General features: G+C 42.9%; 3 protein-coding genes across 10 annotated transcripts in view; 1 reads left to right on the top strand and 2 right to left on the bottom strand.

Moving 5' to 3' along the window:
• Positions 1-438: 438 nt before the first annotated feature.
• Positions 439-4102, bottom strand: PTRHD1 (peptidyl-tRNA hydrolase domain containing 1). The gene is made up of 2 exons (XM_006055065.4): positions 3851-4102; positions 439-914 (listed from the first exon to the last, which is right to left on the bottom strand). The coding sequence occupies exons 1-2, from the start codon at positions 4100-4102 to the stop codon at positions 744-746; spliced, it is 423 nt and encodes a 140-aa protein (XP_006055127.1). The 3' UTR covers positions 439-743.
• Positions 4091-19185, top strand: CENPO (centromere protein O). Of its 5 annotated transcripts, none has more exons than XM_006055061.4 (8): positions 4101-4243; positions 4565-4674; positions 6171-6328; positions 13925-14042; positions 14717-14976; positions 15888-16059; positions 16865-17028; positions 18615-19185. In XM_006055061.4, exons 2-7 carry the CDS (start codon positions 4629-4631, stop codon positions 16999-17001), a joined length of 891 nt encoding a protein of 296 aa, XP_006055123.3. In that variant the 5' UTR covers positions 4101-4243; positions 4565-4628; the 3' UTR covers positions 17002-17028; positions 18615-19185. The 5 variants fall into 5 exon arrangements, with proteins under 5 accessions (XP_025117240.3, XP_006055123.3, XP_044782118.2 ...); XM_044926183.2 differs by lacking the exon at positions 18615-19185 and adding an exon at positions 18097-18419; XM_025261455.3 differs by lacking the exon at positions 18615-19185 and having other exon boundaries at positions 4091-4227; positions 16865-18419.
• Positions 19186-19209: 24 nt separating this feature from the next.
• The window catches only part of ADCY3 (adenylate cyclase 3), an 83309-nt gene continuing 82323 nt past the window's right edge, over positions 19210-20195 (bottom strand). For all 4 annotated transcript variants that reach the window (XM_025261450.3, XM_006055060.4, XM_006055058.4 and 1 more), the window contains 2 exons: positions 19959-20083; positions 19210-19392 (listed from right to left, as the gene is read on the bottom strand). In XM_025261450.3, coding sequence (XP_025117235.3) covers positions 19210-19392; positions 19959-20083 — 308 coding nt within the window. The remainder of the gene's footprint in view (positions 19393-19958; positions 20084-20195) is intronic.

Below are 20195 nucleotides of genomic sequence, written 5' to 3'. Positions count from 1 at the left end.
TGAGGAAAATGAGAGCCCGATTCAGGGCGGTGGCACTGCAAGCTATAGGAAAATAGATGTGGTATTGGCATATTTTACCAAATAAATTTTATATCTTTGAAACTGGAATACATCTTTCAGTTAATTGTATGTCTCAACTGGCAGCATTTCTCCTTTGTTAACAACAGGTAAAAATCACTGTGTATCTTAAATCTGATGGTGTCCTAGATTCAATGATTATAAGACCTGAAAATGAGTAAGAGATAAGGACTTTAAAGGCTAAGTTTTAAACCTGGGTGATTGAAAGAACTATATTAATTCTAACAAAAAAAGTAAGGGCATTTCCTTGACCCTATATAGAAGTCTTCCCAAATCTTCTGTTTGAGCAATGACCCATACATGATAATGCTACTCACTGACCTTCCCCATCTGAACTTATTAATTAAAAGTAAGAGGAAATACTTATTAATGACAACTTTAATATGAACATGTGTTTGACCTTCAAGAAACTGTCATAATTTGGGGATTCTCTGGCAGTCCAGTGGTTAGGATTCTGCACTGCCAAGAGTGTGGGTTCAATCCCTGGTTGGAGAACTAAGATCCCACAAGCCATTTGGCATGGCCAAGAAAAAATAAAAACTACCATAATTTAAAAGGAAGAGGGAATTGTCATTGAAAGGAGTACGCGGTGCTTAGGGATGGACGGCATGTAGTTTCTGGATTCAGCTGATACTCAAACATAACAAAGCAATGGATAACGTCAGTCATTTGAACAATCGGAACTTCTTCAAATACTGGCTCACTTCTTCCTTGGGGTAGGGACGGAGCGCAATGCAAGTGGGTATATTCTCTGGCTGCTCCATCCACAGCTTGTGGTCAATGTTCTTCTGTTGCAGCATCTCTGCCAGCAACTTTAAGGTGGTCTCATCCGGGGCCTGAAAGGAGCAGAACACAGGCTGAAAAGCCCACTTAGGAAGTGACAAAAAGCAAAAGCAAAAAAAAAAAAAGTATGAAGGGGGACTCCTCTTAACTGAAAGTGGAGTAACAGCTCTACCAAAGAAGGCGCTGTAGAGAATGTCTCCAGAAGCAACAGCTTCATCGCTCCATTTGCCATTCACTCTCTGAAGGGGTGGGAGTGGGGTAAGGTTTAATATTCCTATGTATAAAATGGAGCTTTTTCTCTCCCCTCCTGAGATGCTGAGGGAATGCTCTATCAGTAATTATGCTCTATGCATTTTCTAGTTCTGGTGACTAAACAGCCATCACTAATCCCACAGCCAGCTCTGACATTAAGAGTTGACTACTGGAAGGCTTTCTAAAATCACATCACTTCCACCTCCCTCCTACTTCCACCCCAGTCCACACAAACCAAGAAGGATTTTCTTACTGCTGGGATAGTTCCCCCTTGTTAACTCAATGGTGGGCAAATGAGTCTCTCGTGTCTTTCTGAAATCATTTCTCATCATCTTTATCACCCATGCGAATCCCATTACAGGAAACAGTAAAGCTATCACTCAGAAAATAAAGATCGTTAGTGTGTTATGTTGCATAAGGTGCGTGTGTGTGTGTGTGTGTGTATACACAACAAATATATATTGCCTAGAAAAGCAGAAGCCACTAAGATAACCAGAGGTTTGTCTTATCAAAGTAGAGGATGCTGGGATTGCTACTCTTAATCTATTGAGTCCTTTGGGCATGCTGAAGGACTTGCATTGACTTCCCTTCCTTCCTTTTTCAGCACCAGGAGTAGCATAGTAAAGTTAAGAGTGAGTTCAAACCCTTGCTGTACCACTTTCTGGGCTTCTCTTGTGGCTCAGATGGTAAAGAATCTACCTGCAATGCAGGAGACCTGAGTTTGATCCCTGGGTTGAGAAGATCTCCTGGAGAAGGGAATGGCTGCCCACTCCAGTATTCTTGCCCAGAGAATTCCATGGACAGAGGAACCTGGTGGGCTACAGTCCATGGGGTCACAAAGAGTTGGACACAACTGAGCAACTAACACTTTAACTTTGCACCCCTTACTCGTTGTGTGATCTCTGATAAGTTGTGTGGCTTAGCTGAACCTTTGTTTCCCCCCTATAAAATGGGATGATAATGCTTCCTAGTAGTAATGAGATTCAGTGAAATTAGGCTCAGATCTGTGTCTGGCACACAGTAAACACTCAGTAAATGGAGTTAATCATGGCATTGTCTTATATCTTATTGGTCTTTGTGGCTACAGGAGCACCTTTATTTAGTCAGTGGTGACTCCTAAGTCCCTTTCTTGAGTCACAGCTAACAACAGACTCATGACATGTCTTTTAAACTCAGAGGAGTCACCTAATCTCTGGGCTTCAGATGTCTCATCCGAGAAAATGGGTAAATATTTTATCTGCTAAAAGCAAGAGAGGGAGATGTCCAAACCACATGATTTCTTGAAGTCTTCCTATAAAAGTCCTATAAAAAGAATCCAAAGGAAAGACTATCTGTTTCTTTTCTGCCTTACAGATTCTCAGGACTTCTCCCTGCAGGTTACTATTTGATGTTTCAACACTCAACAGCAAGTTTTCTCTTGAAAAATAATGCTTTTGCCAGCTAGCCAAGAAGGAATTACCCCCAACCCTCCACCTCAGTTATTAAGATAAATTTTATAATAAGAAGAAAGCTGCTTTAAAATGAAAGCAATCATTTTTTCATTATAAAATATGTGCTTAATGTAGAAAAGTAAAAACAGAGAGAAGCATTACTAAAAAAACAAAATTCCACTATTTAGTATTTGGATGTATTTTCTTAGTTTTTCCTTTCATAATCTGGATCATTTTGTATGTAGAATATAGTTCAGTGAGCACCACATCATGAGCACTCTTGCATGCCAGCTAAATGTACTTCAAAAACACGACTTAGGAGGCTCAGTTCAGTTCAGTCGCTCAGTCGTGTCACTTAGGCCAGTTTCATAATAATCCATTATCAGGGCCGAAGTTTAGCCAACTCACCGTATTGGAAATTTAATGATTTCCACATTTTTTACTATTGTAAAACGCCCCTATGAGTATCTTTGTGCAATGCCCTTTGGGTGCATCTTGTTATTTTCTTAAGATACATTTCTAGAGTTCTACCTTCTAGAACTGACAGAAGGTAAGGGTAAGATCTGTTTGGCCATCTGTAAAAAGAACCTTACCAGTGATGCTAGGTTAATCACACTAGGGTTCACATTTATTTTCAAATTTTGGGGTCAGACCCAGGTAAATGTTTCAGTTTGATTTCACTTGCAATAAGGAACCCTGAGTCCCTACCCTTCTGGATCGGTTTTCTGGAGAGGGATAAGGACTGTACTTTTCGGCACAGCCATTAAAAGGCCAGCACAGCACTCAGGTAGAAAGGCGGGTAGAAAGCCCTCCGCCCTCACAAGCATCTATTTAAGAGGGACACAGGTGAGACCGGAGCGGCGCAGAAAGCATTTATAACCAGCCGGGTGTCCACTTCTCACACCGTCAGGCCCCGCCCTGTCTAGGTAAGGCTCGCCGGGCAGTAGCTCAAGCCCCAGAACCGTTTCCACACACACACGCGCGCGCGCCACACCCACTCTATGATGTTAGGCGCCCCCCACACACACAAATGCCACACCCACTCCATGATGATAGGCGCCCCACACACACACACACATACACACACACTAATGCCACACCCACTCCATGATGTTAGGCACACACACACACACACACACACACACACACACACACACACACACACACACACACACACACACACACACACACACACACACACACTCTAATGCCACACCCAATGCGTGATGTTAGGCGCCCGGACTCAAAACTATACCCACTTCCGGTCCAACGTCCTCAAGGTCCCACCCCTCTTCCTAGTGCCTCACCTCGAGGACCACCTTGCGCATGCGCTCTAGCTCCCGGAGGTAAGCTGCTGTGTGCGGGTGGTCGCGGTGAAGGTGCAAGGCCGCGGTGGCTGCGTGACAGGCCTGTGCAACCACTGCGCCTGCTGGCCAGGAAAACGGAGGCTGTGATAGATCCTTTCGTAACACCAAGTACTGTACCAGGATCTGCGGCTCTCCGCCAGAGGCCGCCATCTTCCTGCTCAACTGAAAGGCCGGGCCTACCCCGCGGTGCATGCCGGGATCAGGGAGGGGCGCTGAGCGCTGCCATGTTTTTGTACGGCGGTAGCGCAAAGCACGCTGGGACCGCTTGGCTTGATTTTTGAAGCCGAGGATGGCGGGAATTCTTGACCCTGGCTAGAGTGAGCAAGAGGAGAGGTGATAAAGGGAAAGCCAGACCCAGTGGCGGACGGGGCTCTGACCAGGGTGGAAGGCTGACAGGCCTCTTAACAGCCCCTTCCGTGTGCGAGGAAACCCAGAGAGGGCATCCAGAGGCGTGGTGCCGCGGTAGCGCGCAGGGACCGGGAGGTAGAGGCCGACTCGCACCTGGGGATGGGCCGGGCGGGTCAGGGAAGGGGCGTCCTAGCGAATACGCTTGCGGTGTCGGGGCTCAGGGGTGCGTGTCTGCGTTGTGTGGGCCGGCCCTGTGGGTTTGTCGTGAGTGTGAATACATTCTTGCCATTTTCTTTTGCCCGCAAGGATAACGCAATTACTGGTGCATGGACAACTTTTCTAGGAAGGCCTTTGAAAATCTGAGGAGGAGATGGAGCTGGCAAATACTTTAAGACAAGACGGCGAGTCTCGCGGAGGTATTCAAAGGTTCACATTTAACTGCTGCTCCTCAAAATAATTCTCAGGCTGAAAGCCCGTTTCTCCTCTAACCTGAAGTTTGGGAGTAGGATGGTGAACGAAACTAACATGGAAGACTTAAAGGCAGCTGAGATCATTGGAGCAGGAAAAATGACTTTTATTTCTAAGCTCTTTTCCCTTTTTCGACCAGTAGGCTGCATGCAATAGTATGCTGCTGCTACTAAGTCACATCAGACGTGCCCGACTCTGTGCGACCCCATAGACGGCAGCCCACCAGGCTCCTCCGTCCCTGGGATTCTCCAGGCAAGAATACTGGAGTGGGTTGCCATTTCCTTCTTCAATGCATGAAAGTGAAGTCGCTCAGTCGTGTCCGACTCTTAGCGATCCCGTGGACTGCAGCCTACCAGGCTCCTCTGTCCATGGGATTTTCCAGACAAGAGTATTGGAGTGGGTCGCCAGTGCTTTCTCCGCAATAGTATGCTAAATGTTCGTATTCAGAGCTGCAGTTCTAGCCAGTGAGCCTTCTTTTCTTCTCAGAACTTTTGGGGGGCCATTTCCCGCATTACTCCTGTGGAAGGGGCCTTGCCAGGCAGTGACCAGTGTTGGTGAGACCTGGGTTTGAGTCTGGCTGTGTCATTATAAATATTGTGACCTTGAGCAAGTTATTTTACCTTTCGCTGCCTTGATTGCTTCATCTGAAAAAATGGAGGAAAATAATATTGTGGTGGTGGATGTGGAACTTAGGTAATTGTTTTGATGCTTTTCATTGAAGCATTTAGCAGATGCATAATGTATAGGAGATAAAAACGCTTTAATTCTTTACATGCTTTGCAAGTAAAGGATCTAGTGTAAGTGTCTTAATATGTAGGAAGTGTTCGCAGATGCTTCATTGCTAGAGTTGATTAGCATTTTAAAACTAGGACCTCAACTATATTGGTCTTTAGTCTCTTGGAAACTGAGATGGCCAGTGTCTGTCCGTTGGTGAGCTTGTTTTCCTGTCTAATGCCCAGTAATTTTGGTGGACAGTTCTTTTAGTGTGTGCTTTTATAGTTCTGTGCTCCTGATACTATTCAGGGCTTCAGAATACTCAAGTCTTGATGGCTATCTAAATCCAAACAGTTACACATTACCACTTTGGGAAAACTTGTGTAAAACCCAATTAAAAAAAACCTTTTTCTGACCCTGTTTTCCTCTGGGTCACTATTATCACAGATAACTGAGAGTAGCTATATTTAAATGATTCCCTTTTTGAACAGTGGCCTAGTAAGTAACCACTTGTAGGTCAGAACTTTTAGGTTCTGCCTAAGTGGTTGCTGACCATTGACTTCTTGTCAGCTCCTCTAGTTTTATAAATTGTTGGCAATTGTTATCTACAATTTAACTGACCACAAAGTTCTGGGGAAAGGGTCACCATCTGTTCTTCCCTCAAGTGCTTCCTGTTCCTGGACTTAGAAATCCTTAGCTTTGTTTGAAAGTTCCTTTTTACTTCCCGCAGGTGTTTTAGCTCACTTGGAAAGACTAGAGACTCAAGAGAGCAAATCCCGTAAAAAATTGGAAGAGTCACAGAATGCACAGGCTCTTGAAGCCAGGATTCATGAACTGAAACGTCTGCGAGATAAACTGAGGGCTGAAGTGAAACAGCGTCAAGCCAGAGTGAGTAGAAGTGTGATCGATATTGGCAGGCTTTCCTGGAGTGTAAAAACCTAACATGATCTGGGATAAGCAAATCTGAATAATATGTTTTACCTGTGGTCTTAACTGGAGCAATTTCAGTCCTTGATTCCTCAAGTAAGCACACCTATAGAGTCAGCTGATATCAATATCATCTAACAGTTGGCAGGCCTTACTGATGGGTCAAGTGAATTCATAATAGTCTCTTAACCTGCCGTCATGGACATGAGTCTCTTACCTTAGTTTCAGCCAGACTTGAGTCATTAGTACTTTTGTCATTAATACCATCTTTCTAGAATCATCTTTCACCCAACTTGAAACTTCACAGTAAACTTTGACTTTTCCCTCTTTTAAGCTTTCTCTCTAGCCCAGATCCAATTGGTAAAACCTGTCAAATTCTTTAGATTGTCTTGGTGCCCCCTCCTCCACCTCCTCCTTACCATAGCTTGTGCATTATACACATGGGTCTTAATATTTACCAGGTTTTAGATGGTAGGATTATTGCAGTAAAGTTGGTTCTCTTCTAATATTTATATTTTCCAATAAATTTTGCGCAGCCAAGAAAATGTTCATAAAATACTACATTTTTCATTAAATTACAAGTTTTCTTGCTCAGTCACAAGCGTCCTCAGCCTTCCCTCTTTTTCTTCTCTTTCTCTTCCTTGTCTCCATTTCTTCTCTTCCTCCCTCTTCCCTTTCTTTTTTTTAGTAAAGAGGAAATATATATCTATACATTAATATAGATAGATAAATATGGGTATATAGTGCACAGATCTAAAGATCCTTTTATAGAGATGAGCATACTCTGGTAAGTACCACACAAATCAAGGTGTAGACTATTACCAGTACCTGAGAAGTCTCCCTCCTCCATCCTCCTAGTCATTTCCTTCAAGGTAACACTATTCTGGTTTCTGTTATCATAATACTGGTTTTACTTATTTCTGAGCTTTATATAAATGAAAAATGTATGAACTCTGTTCTGTCTGTCTTCTTTTGCGGATTGATTTCTCTGTGAGGTTCATCCATTTTGGTGCATGCTGAGGTCTTTCTTGGAGAAGGCAATGGCACCCCACTCCAGTACTCTTGCCTGGAAAATCCCATTCATGGAGGAGCCTGGAAGGCTGCAGTCCATGGGGTCACTGAGGGTCGGACACGACTGAGCGACTTCACTTTCACTTTTCACTTTCATGCACTGGAGAAGGAAATGGCAACCCACTCCAGTGTTCTTGCCTGGAGAATCCCAGGGATGGGGGAGCCTGGTGGGCTGCCATCTATGGGGTCGCACAGAGTCGGACATGACTGAAGCGACTTAGCAGCAGCAGCAGTGGTCCTTCTTAGCGACTGAACAGCAACAATGTATGTACTTATTTTATTTGGTTCTGCTGAATCTTTTAGTTGTGGCATGTGAGATCAGTTCCCTGACCAGAAATCGAATCAGGAACCCCTGTATTGAGAGCACGGAGTCTTGGCCACTAGGCCACTAGAGAAGTCCCCTGGTCGTTCTTTTTTATTGCTATATAATTATTCCATTTTAGAAAATATCCCACAATTTCTTTACTTATTGAACTGTTGGTGACATTTACATTATTTGGGTTTTTCACTTTGTGGGTATTAAGAATAATGCAGTATTCTTGTTGCTCTTTTGATGTAAAAAGACGTACTTTTCTGTTGAATTGCTGGGTCACAGGGTACAAAGATTATCTTTAGTAAATACTGTCAAACAGAATTTGAGACTGATTGTACCAATTTTACATTACCAGCAACAGTATATAGGGTTTCCTTTTTTTTTTCATCTTTACCAATACTTGATATTGTCAGTTTTAAAAAATTATCATTCTAGTGAGAGTATAATAATAAGTCACTGTGAATTAATTTGAGTTCTTTTAATTAATGGTTTTAAGTACCTTTTTTGGACACTTGAAAGTCTTGTGAAATGAACTTTTCAGAACTTTTGCAGAATTTTTATTGGGTCGTATATCTCTTATTAAATTGTAGAATATTTTACACATTTTGGTTAGAAGTACCTTGTTGTGTATCTGTATTCCAAATCTTCTTTTAAAGACTAACTTGCCTTTTCACTCTCTGGTGACATCTTGTGATGATGAGGAGAAAGTCTTCATTTTAATGAGGCTTGATTTAAGAATCTAACTTCATGTTTCCTTTGAATAAATATCTGCCTAACTTAAGAACACGAAGATGTTCTGTGTTACTTTCTGAAAGTTTTTATTTTACTTTTTACTTTCAGAAATACAGTCCTTCTGGAATTGATTTTTGTGTAACATGGTGTGAAATAGAAGTCATACTACTTCTTCTTTTAAAACATTATTTATTTTGTTGCACCAGGTCTTGGTTAATGGCGCTCTGGATCTGTAGTTGTGGCATGCAGTCTCAGTTGCAGCATATGGGCTCTAGCTCCTGACCAGAGATCAAACCCAGGCGCCCTGCATTGGGAGCACACAGGCCCAGCCACTGGACTGTGAGGGAAGTCCCTGAAGTTCACACTTGCTGTTTTTTTTCCATATGGGTGTGCAGTTCACTTAGTACCACTATTTGAAGGTCACTCTTCCCCATTGTATTGCAGTGGATCTTTGGGTCTGCTGTGGGCCCATCTTTGAATTGTTCTGTTCCATTGGTCTGTTGGTCTTTGTGCAGGTACCAGAGGTTTATTACTGAAAAGTTTTGATTCCTGTGGTTTAGGTCTTACTCTTCAGAATTATCTTGGCCATTCTTGGCCCCTCAAATTTCACATAAATTTGGGAATTGGCTGTCAGTTTCCAAAAAGAAACCTCCTTTAATTTTGATGGAAATTGCACTAAATCTATACATCCATTTGGAAAGAGTTGAAATCTTTTTAGTATTGTGCCTTCCAGTCATTGTACATAGTTTCTTGGGATGAATACTTAACTGTTTTTTAAGTCTTTTTTTTTCTTCTGTATGTGTTTAAAGTTACAAATTTCCCTCTAAGCATACTGTCTTAATCCACATGGGCCACAATAACAAAAATACGTAAACTAGATGGCTTATAAGCAACAAATATTTATTTTTCACAGTTGTAGTTGCTGGGAAATCTAGGATTATGACACTGGCAAATTTAGTGTCAGAGGACTTATTACCTCTTTTTAAAAGAAGATTTTATTCTGGGCTGCACTGGGTCTTCGTTGCTGCAGGGCATGGACTTGTGGTGACTTCTTCAGTAGTTATGGCACACAGGCTCCAGAGCATGGGCTTTGGTAGTTGTGGTACTTGGGCTTAGTTGCTCTGCAGCATGTGGGATCTACCCAGACCAGGGATTGAACATGCGTCCCCTGCATCGGCAGGCAGATTCTTAACCAGTGGGCCACCAGGGGAGTCCCCCTTACTTCTCATTGTAACATCACATGGCACAAGGGGCAAACTAGTGCTTTGGCATCTCATTTATAAGGACACTAATTCCAGAGACTATAAGGACACTAATGAAGGCTCTCCAGTTATGACCTAATCACCTCCCAAAGGCCCCACCTCCAAATACCATCACATTGGGCATTAGATTTCAGCATGAAGTTTGAGGGACACAAATATTCATAGCACATGGCTTTAGCTATATCTTGCAAGTTTTGATATGTTTTCATTATCATTTCAATTCAAAATATTTTTGATTTCCATTGTGATATCTCCTTTGTCCCATCAGTTTAAGAAGTATACTGCATAATATCTAAAAATTGGATTTGTTAATTAATTTTTTTAGTTATTGATTTGTAGCTTAATTCCATTGTGATTGAAGAATATGACCCAGCATGTGGTGAATTTTGATAAATGTTCCATGTTCATTAAATGTGGATTTTAAATTTTTGGGTACTGTATTCTCTCTGCATATCAAATAGACCAAATGTGTTCATCATGATGTTCATTTCTTCACTATTTTACTTGTCAACTTATTAGTTACTGGGATAAATGTGTTGATCTCCCACTATGACTGTGGATTTGTACATTTTTTCCCCTTTGATTCAGTTTTGCTGTGTAATAGGTACAGACAAATTTAGGATTGTTTTATCTTCTTGGTTGGTAAGCCTTTTATTTTTATGCAGCAACCTTTTATCATTATCAGCTATCCCTGATAGCTCAGTTGGTAAAGAATCCACCTGCAGTGCAGGAGACTCCGGTTTGATTCCTGGGTCAGGAAGATCTGCTAGAGAAGGGATATGCTACCCACTCCACTATTCTTGGGCTTCCCTGGTGGCTCAGATGGTAAAGCGCCTGCCTGCAATGTGGGAGACCCGGGTTTGATTCTTAGGTGGGGAGGATCCCCTGGAGAAGGAAATGGCAGTCCACTCCAGCACTCTTGCCTGGAAAATCCCATGGACAGAGGAGCCTGATAGGCTACATACAGTCCATGGGGTCACAAAGAGTCGGACAGGACTGAGCGACTTCACTTTCACTTTCCAATATTCTTAGGCTTCCCTGGTGGCTCACCTGGTAAAGAATCTGCCTGCGATGCGGGAGACCTGGGTTCAATCCCTGGCTTGGGAAGATCCTCTGGAAAAGGGAATGGCTACCTGCTCCAGTATTCAGACCTGGAGAGTTCCATGGACTGTATAGTCCATGGGTTTGCAGAGTCAGACATGACTGAGCAACTTTGACTTTATCATTATGCAGTGTTCCCTTTTATTTTAAACTTCTTGCCTTAAAACCAACTTTGTTAAGTATAACTTTGACAGTTCTTATTTTTGTAAGTAGCATATAGTTAGTTTTAATCCAGCCTGGCTGTCTTTGTCTTTTAATTATTTATCAACTTTTAATGATTCCTAACTTATCTAGAAGAACTTCCCTGTAGCTCAAATGGTATAGAATCTGCCTGCAGTATAGGAGATTAGGGTTTGATCCCTGGGTCGGGAAGATCCTGTGGAGAAGGGAACGGCAATCCACTCGTGTTCTTGCCTGGAGAATCCCATGGACAGAGAAGCCTGGCAGGCTGCAGTCCATGGGGTCACAAAGAGTTGGACACGATTGAGCATATTCATGGGGTCGCAAAGAGTAAGACACGACTGAGCAACTGAACTGAACTTAGCAACTAAAGCATATAACGCAATACATCTAGATTTCCATATAACACATATATCTAGATCTCCATCTCCATAGATGTTACTATTTGTTCTTTGTTCCTCTTCTTTCTTGCTACTTTTTGGATATTATTCCACTTTTCCATTAGTTTGTTAATTATATGACTTTTAGCATTTTTTTAGTGATTATCTTTGAGAAAAGAAAGTGAAAGTGAAGTCGCTCAGTCGTGTCCGAATCTTTGCGACCTGTGGACTGTGGCCCACCAAGTTCCTCTGTCCATGGGCTTCTCCAGGCAAGAATACTGGAGTGGGTTGCCATTTCCTTCTCCAGGGGATCTTCCCAACCCAGGGATCGAACCCAGGTCTCCCACATTGCAGGCAGATGCTTTAACCTCTGCTTGTTTTTCTTACTAGAATATACTTTAGATTTGTACCTTTACCACTTCATAGATAATTATAGAACCTAACATCTTTTCTTTCCCACATATGCAACCTTTCATGTTATTGTTGTATGTAAATTCTACATGTGTTAAACTCTATGAAACACTTCATCGTACAGTCACTGTGCCTATAAAGTTACATGCCTATTTACCCTTTTCAGTGCTCTTTAGTACTGCATTTCCATATTTTCATCTGGGATTATTTTTCTTCAGTTTAAGTAGGTCCTTTTGATACTATTATCAGTGTTGGTTTGCAGGAAATGAAAATTCTCTATTTTTGTCTGTCTGAAAGCACCCTTATTTCACTTTATTTTTCATGTTTAAATGGATATTTTTACTGGGTATTCAAATTATAGGTTGAAATTTATTTTCTTTCATACTTTAAAAACATTTTTTCATTGTCTTCTGGTTCCATAGTTTCTTTCAGATGTTAGTCTTACTGTTTGAATATAATGTGTCTTTTTTCCTCTGGCTGCTTTTAAGATTCTTTCCTTGGGTTTTAGCAGTTTCACATCATCATGTAGCTAGGATTGGTTTTCTTTCTTTATCCTGCTTTGTGTTACAGCACTCCTTAATCACTTGCAGTTTTCATTTGTTTGGAAAATTTGCCCAGTATCTCTTCAAGTAATGTATCTGTCTTGTTCTTTTTCTTTGTTTCTGGGGTTTCCATGTGTGGATTTTTTGTTTTTACTGTGATCTCTCTTATGTCTTTACTCTTCTTTAATCTAGCTATGAAAATATACCTATTTTCCACTTTTCTTATGTGTCCAGTCAGCTTTTAAACCCGTTGAATTCCTGATTTCTGTTAACTGTATTTTTTAGATTCAGGATTTTCATCTGATTCTTTTTAATAGATTCCAGCCCTTTGGTATGAATTTTGCATCCTTTAATCTGTGTTAATGACTATGTCTGATAATGCCTCAAATAGCTGAATCCCCTCAGATCTGCTTCTGTTGTCTTCTTTTTCCTTCTGGTTTTTAGACATCTGTTCCTCTTTCCTGATATGCTTGGTAATTTTTCTTTTTAATTCAATGATGGGTAGTGTTTGAAAAAAAAATAGGGATTCTGAACTATGCTGTCTTCCTGCAGAAAGAATTCCAGTTTTTTTCTGACAGGCAGATAGTGTATGGGCACATCACTATCAACCAGCTGAGGTCACCTGTTTCTGGTTTGCCCTCATTCATAGAGTGTAGTCCTTTGTGGAGGCCTTACTTGAAAGCTTGGGTGTGCTAAGACAGATGTGTCAAGATCCATCTTCTTTGGCAGGCCCTGACCTCCATAGTCTGCTCAGCTTTTTAATTTTCAGCAGCTTCTTTCTGTTATGCCTGGAGGACAAGTGTCATGCAGCCTGTTGGGTTCCCATTTCTATATCTTGGCCCATAGGAAGTCTGCTTTGGTAACCTCAGTCTCCAGTTTCTGTTGCCCTGGAACTGCGAGACTGCTGCAGAATCTAGCCTGCAGCTTTCTATTTGGCCTGTATGCCATGTGATAAAAATCAACAGGACTATGAGGGGGAAAACCCAACTAACTTCCACATTCATCTTTAGTCTTCAGTCTGGCTATTTTGGTGGTTCTCTGATGCCTTTAGGCCATTTTCTGTTTGTTTACTTGCATGATTGCTTATTTCTTTTTGGTATTTGCATCAGCTTGGGTAGTTGTCTCAGAAGGAGTTAGTCTGATAGCATCTACTGGGTTGTAGCTCACAGGGTGCAACTTATAATCAGTATTTCTCATCCTGGCACTTAAAAGCCTGCACAGTCTGGCCCAACTTTACCAGCTTTGCCTCTTTACAGCTGTTTTTGCTTACCCTAGGCTTTCCTTACCTCTTTTTCTTTCTCCTCTCACAAGACTATACTGCAGCCAAATGCATTGTTCTTCAGGCCAGCATAGTTTCTACTTCTGATTCCTGGTACTGTATATAACCCACAAGATTCTTCCTCTGCTGTGATTCATAGCACCAGCTGGCTGGCCACAGTAGCATTTCTTGATTCATAACCTAATAAAAAAAAAATACTCTGCATTTACATTTTTCCCATGTAGGTGAGGGCATGGGACTTCTATTGTGCCTCTGTACCCAGATAGATCTGCTACATGTCTTGCAGGTTAAAGCATCTACTGCCAATGTAGAACCTGACCAAATATTAGAGATTAGTGAGCAAGAAATTTTGGAGAGAAAACAGGAAAACATGAAAGCCATTCTGCAGGCATATCGTTTTACAGGTATAATTTTTTTCTCACTTGTTTCAGTCTGAGTCTCCTGTCTAGTGAGATAGTTTGCAAGATGTATTATTAGTCCTAGACCTATTTCATTAACACTGAATTTTGCCCCCCACCCCCCTGACATACACATGCAGAACTGGCATGCTATTCATAGGCAGCTTTACCTGCAAAATTGGCCCCTGTGCAGCAGCAGATTGGTTGGTGACTGGCTTAGACTATTCATTGTAGTGACTCAACATGTGCTAGACCGTGTGCTAGAACTTCCTTTACAGCTGGTTTGCTTGATGCCACTGTTCAAATAGTTTGAACCCCTCAAGTCTCTGTTTGACCACTAAAATGAGGACTTACTTACCTATTATCTGTATCATAAGAGGATTGTGAGAAGACCTGAGTACTACCGTAAGTTACTTGACACTCAGGAAAAAAGGAGCCATAGGTAAATTGAAAATTTTAAAATCTCTTCTTCAATAATTTGATACTTAGAATGTTTTTTTCCCCCCACCATTCTGTGGTTTTAAGAACACAAACTCAGTGAGTCAAAGTTAGAAGAAAGTCTAGACATTCATTCAGTGAGCATTTGAGCCCATGGTGTGTGTACTGGGTGGAGTTGAGGGGCGTGGGATGCACAGATGAAGCCTTTGCCTCAGGTCCCTTAAGGCACTGTCTTGTCCCAGGGATTAGCGGGAAGCTGACCAGCCGAGGAGTCTGTGTCTGCATCAGCACCGCTTTCGAGGGGAACCTGCTGGATTCCTACTTTGTGGACCTTGTCATGGAGAAACCACTTTGGATACATCACCATTCAGTTCCAGTCTTCATTCCCCTAGAAGAGATATCTGCAAAATACCTACAGACTAATACTCAGCACTTCTTGTTTGTTCTCTGGGAATACCTAAATGCTTACTCAGGGAGGAAGTACCAGGCAGATCGACTTCAGGTATCTGATCTTACAAAGCATTTTGTGAGCCCAGATAGACTTAAAAGAAAGGGACATGTTCTTTTGTACTTTAGATTGGTTCATAATTCCAAGCCAGAAGTTTGACTGTTGTCGTCCTAATGCTCATTTCTTATTTACATACAAGCTGTTTTCCACCTCCTCTTCTGTTGAAACTCTGGATGGGTACTGGTGAAGAGATTATTTACTCATGAATGGTGATTCTCAGGCTTTTATACTTCTTGACCCTTCCTTCCTCTCACAAAGTGGTAGGGTACAGTTGCTTTATTTTTAATTCAGTGAAGGCCCAGTAGATGACCTGCTGGGTGCCAGATATCTTTGCTGAGCCTTGGGAATAGGTGCAAAGCAGAATAATGATTTCTGAAAATGCCATAGAGGAATGCTGTCCATCTTTGCCTAAGCTCAGGCTTACATTCTTAGGGTTGTAACTTAGCTAGGGTTGCAGTAAAAAGGGAAAAAAAAAAAAAAAAGGAAATGAATACAAGCAGGAAATAAGTGACTCTTACAAGCTTAGCATTTCTCTGTGCATTTGGAATGACCGAAGCTTCTGGTTATCAGTTAGATACTGACATGTGAATGTAGACATGAAGCATTTCAGCCAAACATGTGACATCCCCTGAGTTCTTAGCAGAAATAGTGTCTCCCCAGCCTCTGGCCATTGACTTAGTAAGTGCTTCTTACAGGCCTTCTAGGCTGCTACCAACTCTTAATTATCTTATAAATCTCTATCATCTGTCCTTTTTTCAGGCCTTTCTCTATCCTTCATTTATTTCTGAGATTTAATTAATGGGCCCTGTTTTTGGTAGACATGTTTGATGCATCATAACCACTTATTGCCTCGGAGCTGTAATTGTCATATACTTTGTGTCTCTTTTGATCCCCATCCCCATTAGAGTGACTTTGCAGCCTTTCTTGTGGGGCCCTTGCAGAGAAACTCATTGTGCAACTTGCTGTCATTTACTTACAAAGTCGAGCCGGAAGGTCAGTCCTTCCCTTTTTGTGCTAGACTGCTGTATAAGGACCTCACGACAACCCTTCCAACTGACGTCACTGTTACTTCTCAAGGTAAGAGGAAGGATGCCTCCAGGAAGAAATTATAATATGCTCTGTGTTATTCACGTGATTGAAACAGAGTGAAATAGTGAGACTATATCAGCTGGTCCTGTTGAGATACTATCTTCTGTTTCTGTCCTGTGAACAGAAAAATACAGAAAAGGTACCAAGAATATCTGCCCTATTTCTGTCAGTTTTCCTCTCCTCTTTGTTAAGTAGTAAACATAATTATCCAACTTTTTCTTTCTCCTTTGCTCAGTCCACCGCCACCAGAGTTCTTTCAGCTTACAATTTGTTTTCATTGGAAACCCCTCTTAGGTGATGAGGTTACATCATAGGCTCGCTGTGGTGGCAAAAGCCTCTCTTCACTGTGAAGCCAAATAGATGTGACAAGTCGGCATACCCTTAGCTCTGCAGAGACCGGTCTCTGAATGGGAATTTTTCAGCGATGGCCGAGATTTCTGTTGTTAAATGTAACATAATGGACAGTAACAAGAAAAAGGATAAAATGTTTTTAGGAGGCAGGTTTCACATCATAGGTTTTTAGATATCTCTGGGCAGAGTCTAGGCTTCCCTGGTGGCTCAGAGGTTAAAGCGTCTGCCTGCAATGCGGGAGACCTGGGTTCGATCCCTGGGTCGGGAAGATCCCCTGGAGAAGGAAATGGCAGAGTCTGTGTTTCTGGTCTCAAAATTTCACTGGACCAGTAAGGGGCAAGGCTGTCTCAGCTGCAGACCAAAAATGAAAAAAAAAGCTCCACTGGTTGCAAATATTAGTGCTGTGAGATTCACAGATCCTGTCTTTTTTTTTTTTTTTCAGGGACAGAAGCTTTACCCAGCACGTGGGAAGAACAGCGAGCAGCCCATGAAAACCTGTTTTTTACGAAGCACCTACATCAGGTGTTTACTTCATTTGCAAAAAAAGGAGAAAAGCTGGATATGAGCTTGGTCTCCTAGAATATTTTCTTTAGGAACACATCAGAAGTGAGTAAACGAGTACTGACCACACTTGCGGGCAAGGTCCTGGGAACTGAAAACTGTTGAAAGGCTCAGACTCCTTTCCTGGGAACCATCCCTGGAGTCAGAACAGACACCCACTTTATCAAGGATGGTCAGGGGCAAGTTTCAGTCTATTGACCCTGGCATTTTTGGACAGGTCTCCAAAATTGCCTGGTCACTTGCTCCAGTGCTCAAAATCATCTCTTCTTTTTGAGATATTAATCACACATTTTAGCTGGAAATGAGATTTTTTTTTTTACAGAAGGCATTTTGTGAGAGAGGGAGTATTACCATTTAATTATGTAGCTTTTATGAAACCTTCAGCTAACTTTGTCTCACTTTCCTGTCTGTGACTTTTGAGAAGAAAGTTCTTAGAACTCTCAGGGTTCATGATATGACGTGAATCATATAGTTGAGAGAAGTGTGATTAATATTTGGTTTGGAGTGGAATATTCTCGGCCACTGCTTTACAAAGAATGTGGTGTGAGTACTAAGGATAGAGTAATTGGGGCTGTATGTATCTCATATCGTTTCCTAAAACATGTTGGGAGAGCACTGAATTTATTGAGTCAGCTCATGATCAGAAGTCTACTCATACCTTGATCATTGCAAAGGAAGTGGACCCCTCTCCTTTATCTCTTCCCTTTTCTGTAAGCTCCAGGCCCTGGCCATGCAATTGTCTTCATCCTCTCCTAGTCCAGTTAGTGAACCACTTCTCCACATAACCATGGCCTCCGCTCTGCTGGCTTTTTTTGTTCCTTGCCATGGGAGTATGTGCAAGGCCAGTGCATGGATGTGAAAACCTGTCACTTGCCAGGTCACAAATAGGAGTCATCACTACCCTTACTGTCCAAAGCACTGAGCTGTATTCTGGCCTCACTCTAAAATGGTCCTGTCCTAGAGCTGATGGCCAAGCAGTGAGCTGCAGGTGTGGGTGCCACAGGTAATTCTGGGAGGAGCACAGGGGGATGGTCGAGCAAGCTTGGACCACCATCTAGAAGGAAGCAGCCTAAGAATGAGAGGGAGGTGTTAGTTTAAGTTCTTGCCTTCCAGGCACACGGTAAGGACCAGTGTATAAGGATCAGTTCAGTCGCTCAGTCGTGTCCGACTCTTTGCAACCCTATGAACTGCACCACGCCAGGCCTCCTTGTCCATCACCAACTCCCAGAGTCCACCCAAACCCATGTCCATTGAGTCGGTGATGCCATCCGACCATCTCATCCTCTGTCATCCCGTTCTCCTGCCCTCAGTCTTTGCCAGCATCAGGGTCTTTTCAAATGAGTGTGAGAGAGAGCAAAGCACTTCTCAGATGAGGGCTGTAAACAGAATTGGCACAAATGATCATATTCAAGTTGAATAAAGCTTTTAATAAAACAGTCTTGTTCTTTATCAATACCTGTAAATTCTCTCTTTAAGCAGTAGCAAAGGCGACTGTAGCAAGAGCTCAAAAGGCAAGGCAATATTGGAGTGTTTTCTTAACAGAAAGTTAAAAATATAAATGTAGAAGATCTGTTTATATATTTTTCTTTCAGAAATAAAGTCCCTTTCCCTCCCTCCCTCCCACCCACCAGGTAAAAGGAAATATTGCACTTTCTGCTCCCATGACTAAGGTGACTGGGGTTCCAGAAGAACCTTTCAAGATTATCAGGACAAGGGCCATTTCACCTAACTCGGACCACAGACAAGCAGGTCTTCAGGGTGAAAAGCACTGCTTCCAGGTTCTAGCTGCGGAGTGAGTGGTGGCCAGTGAGTGGCCCTCATCTGAAGCAGAGCTGCTCCTCCTGTGCTCCCAGCCAGGCACAGAGGCAGCAGCCTTGTTCCACTTCTGGCGGCCCTTCCTACTCACAGTGGCCATGGCCTCTCTGGGTGGAAGAGGGCTGGTAAGAACTAGGGCTCTGGAAGGAACGTTCCAGTACTATGACTGTGAGCCCTCCTCTCTGGGTAAGCTAGAGGCACACTGAGGAATAGTATGGCCACCCTCAGAGCTCGCACATCCACAGAAAATGAAGGCTGAAGGAGATTTTTTAAACCTAAAGTCTATGTGAGTGTACACTTCCACAGCCTGGGTTGCTGGGACTTGGTCACATGTCCTTTTCCGAACCCTTTCTTTGATTCCCAAAAATAAACTCTCCCTCCCATTTGGATTCTCGTAGGGCTGGAAGCCATTCAGGAGTTGTCTACTACCTGGTGAGGCAGTGTGATTGAGGCGCCGTTAGGGAATGTGGCCAGCTTGTCTCGGCCCTTCAAGAAAAAGGTTAGCAGTTCCCCCTTCCCTTTCACAAAGATGGGCCCTCTCCTCACGAAGCGGAAGCCGTACTCTCGAAGGATGACTTGGGTTTCTTCCACCACCTGTAGAGGAGAACCGAGAGCCTGGGGTTAGAGAGTGAGCCTGGGCTAAGGGGCTTGGCAGCACCCAGCACAGTTCCCATACTCAGGCCCGCAGGGCTCCCCTCCTGTCCCCTTTGGCCTGGGCACAGATTGGGGGTGGGTTGGGGGCAGAGAGAAGGTTTGCCTAGCTCTTCTCTCTCCTAAAGGTAGCCTTCCTGCCTGCTCTCTTAGGAGGTCAACCATAGGTCATCTTGTTTGGCAACTTGTATCTTGCTTTTCTGTCCTCTTTGCCTTTTTTGTGGAGCTCTCCTGCCAGACCCAGTGACAAAGATCTGGTGGTTTTGAGGGGAGCACTTGGAGGCCTAAAATGTTAGCTAGTTCACACCAAGAGGCAGGATGTTCTTACCCAAAACGTAAACCTACATTTTGCAAATAGAGTTGAAATATTTCCTCCCTTCTACTGAGGCAGCTCTTCCCATTCTTGCTCTTTACTGCAACACTACCCACTTAACATTCTGGGCCCACAGAACAGAGGCCACAGTGCCCAGCAACACATGCACTGTTGTGATTCTGTCCCCTGGCCTTACCTGGATGTTGCCCATGACACCTGTGGACTCCATCCTGCTGGCTACGTTAACTGTGTTGCCCCAGATGTCATAGTGTGGTTTCCGGGCTCCAATGACCCCAGCCAGGACCCCTCCTTTGTTCATTCCTGAGGGGGAGTCACAAAATTGAGCTCAGCCACATCACAGAAGCCACCAACTCCTCTCAGTTTCCACCTGACTCCAGCCACAAAGCTCCTGGTTATATAACCTGATCTCAAG

This window comes from Bubalus bubalis, chromosome 12, assembly GCF_019923935.1.
Source record: "Bubalus bubalis isolate 160015118507 breed Murrah chromosome 12, NDDB_SH_1, whole genome shotgun sequence".
Classification (NCBI taxonomy): domain Eukaryota; kingdom Metazoa; phylum Chordata; class Mammalia; order Artiodactyla; family Bovidae; genus Bubalus; species Bubalus bubalis.
This window is presented reverse-complemented; position numbering and strand designations above follow the sequence as displayed.

What these genes read in the sequence shown, in the direction of transcription:
- CENPO (XM_006055061.4), top strand. Translation starts at nt 4,629, where the DNA reads ATGGAGCTGGCAAATACTTTAAGACAAGACGGCGAGTCTCGCGGAG. An exon ending in GCAGGCATATCGTTTTACAG is followed by an intron (nt 14,043 to 14,716) that starts GTATAATTTTTT and finishes GTCTTGTCCCAG; the next exon opens with GGATTAGCGGGAAGCTGACC. An exon ending in CGTCACTGTTACTTCTCAAG is followed by an intron (nt 16,060 to 16,864) that starts GTAAGAGGAAGG and finishes TTTTTTTTTCAG; the next exon opens with GGACAGAAGCTTTACCCAGC.
- PTRHD1 (XM_006055065.4), bottom strand. Translation starts at nt 4,102, where the DNA reads ATGCACCGCGGGGTAGGCCCGGCCTTTCAGTTGAGCAGGAAGATGGCG. An exon ending in TGCGCAAGGTGGTCCTCGAG is followed by an intron (nt 915 to 3,850) that starts GTGAGGCACTAG and finishes TGCTCCTTTCAG; the next exon opens with GCCCCGGATGAGACCACCTT.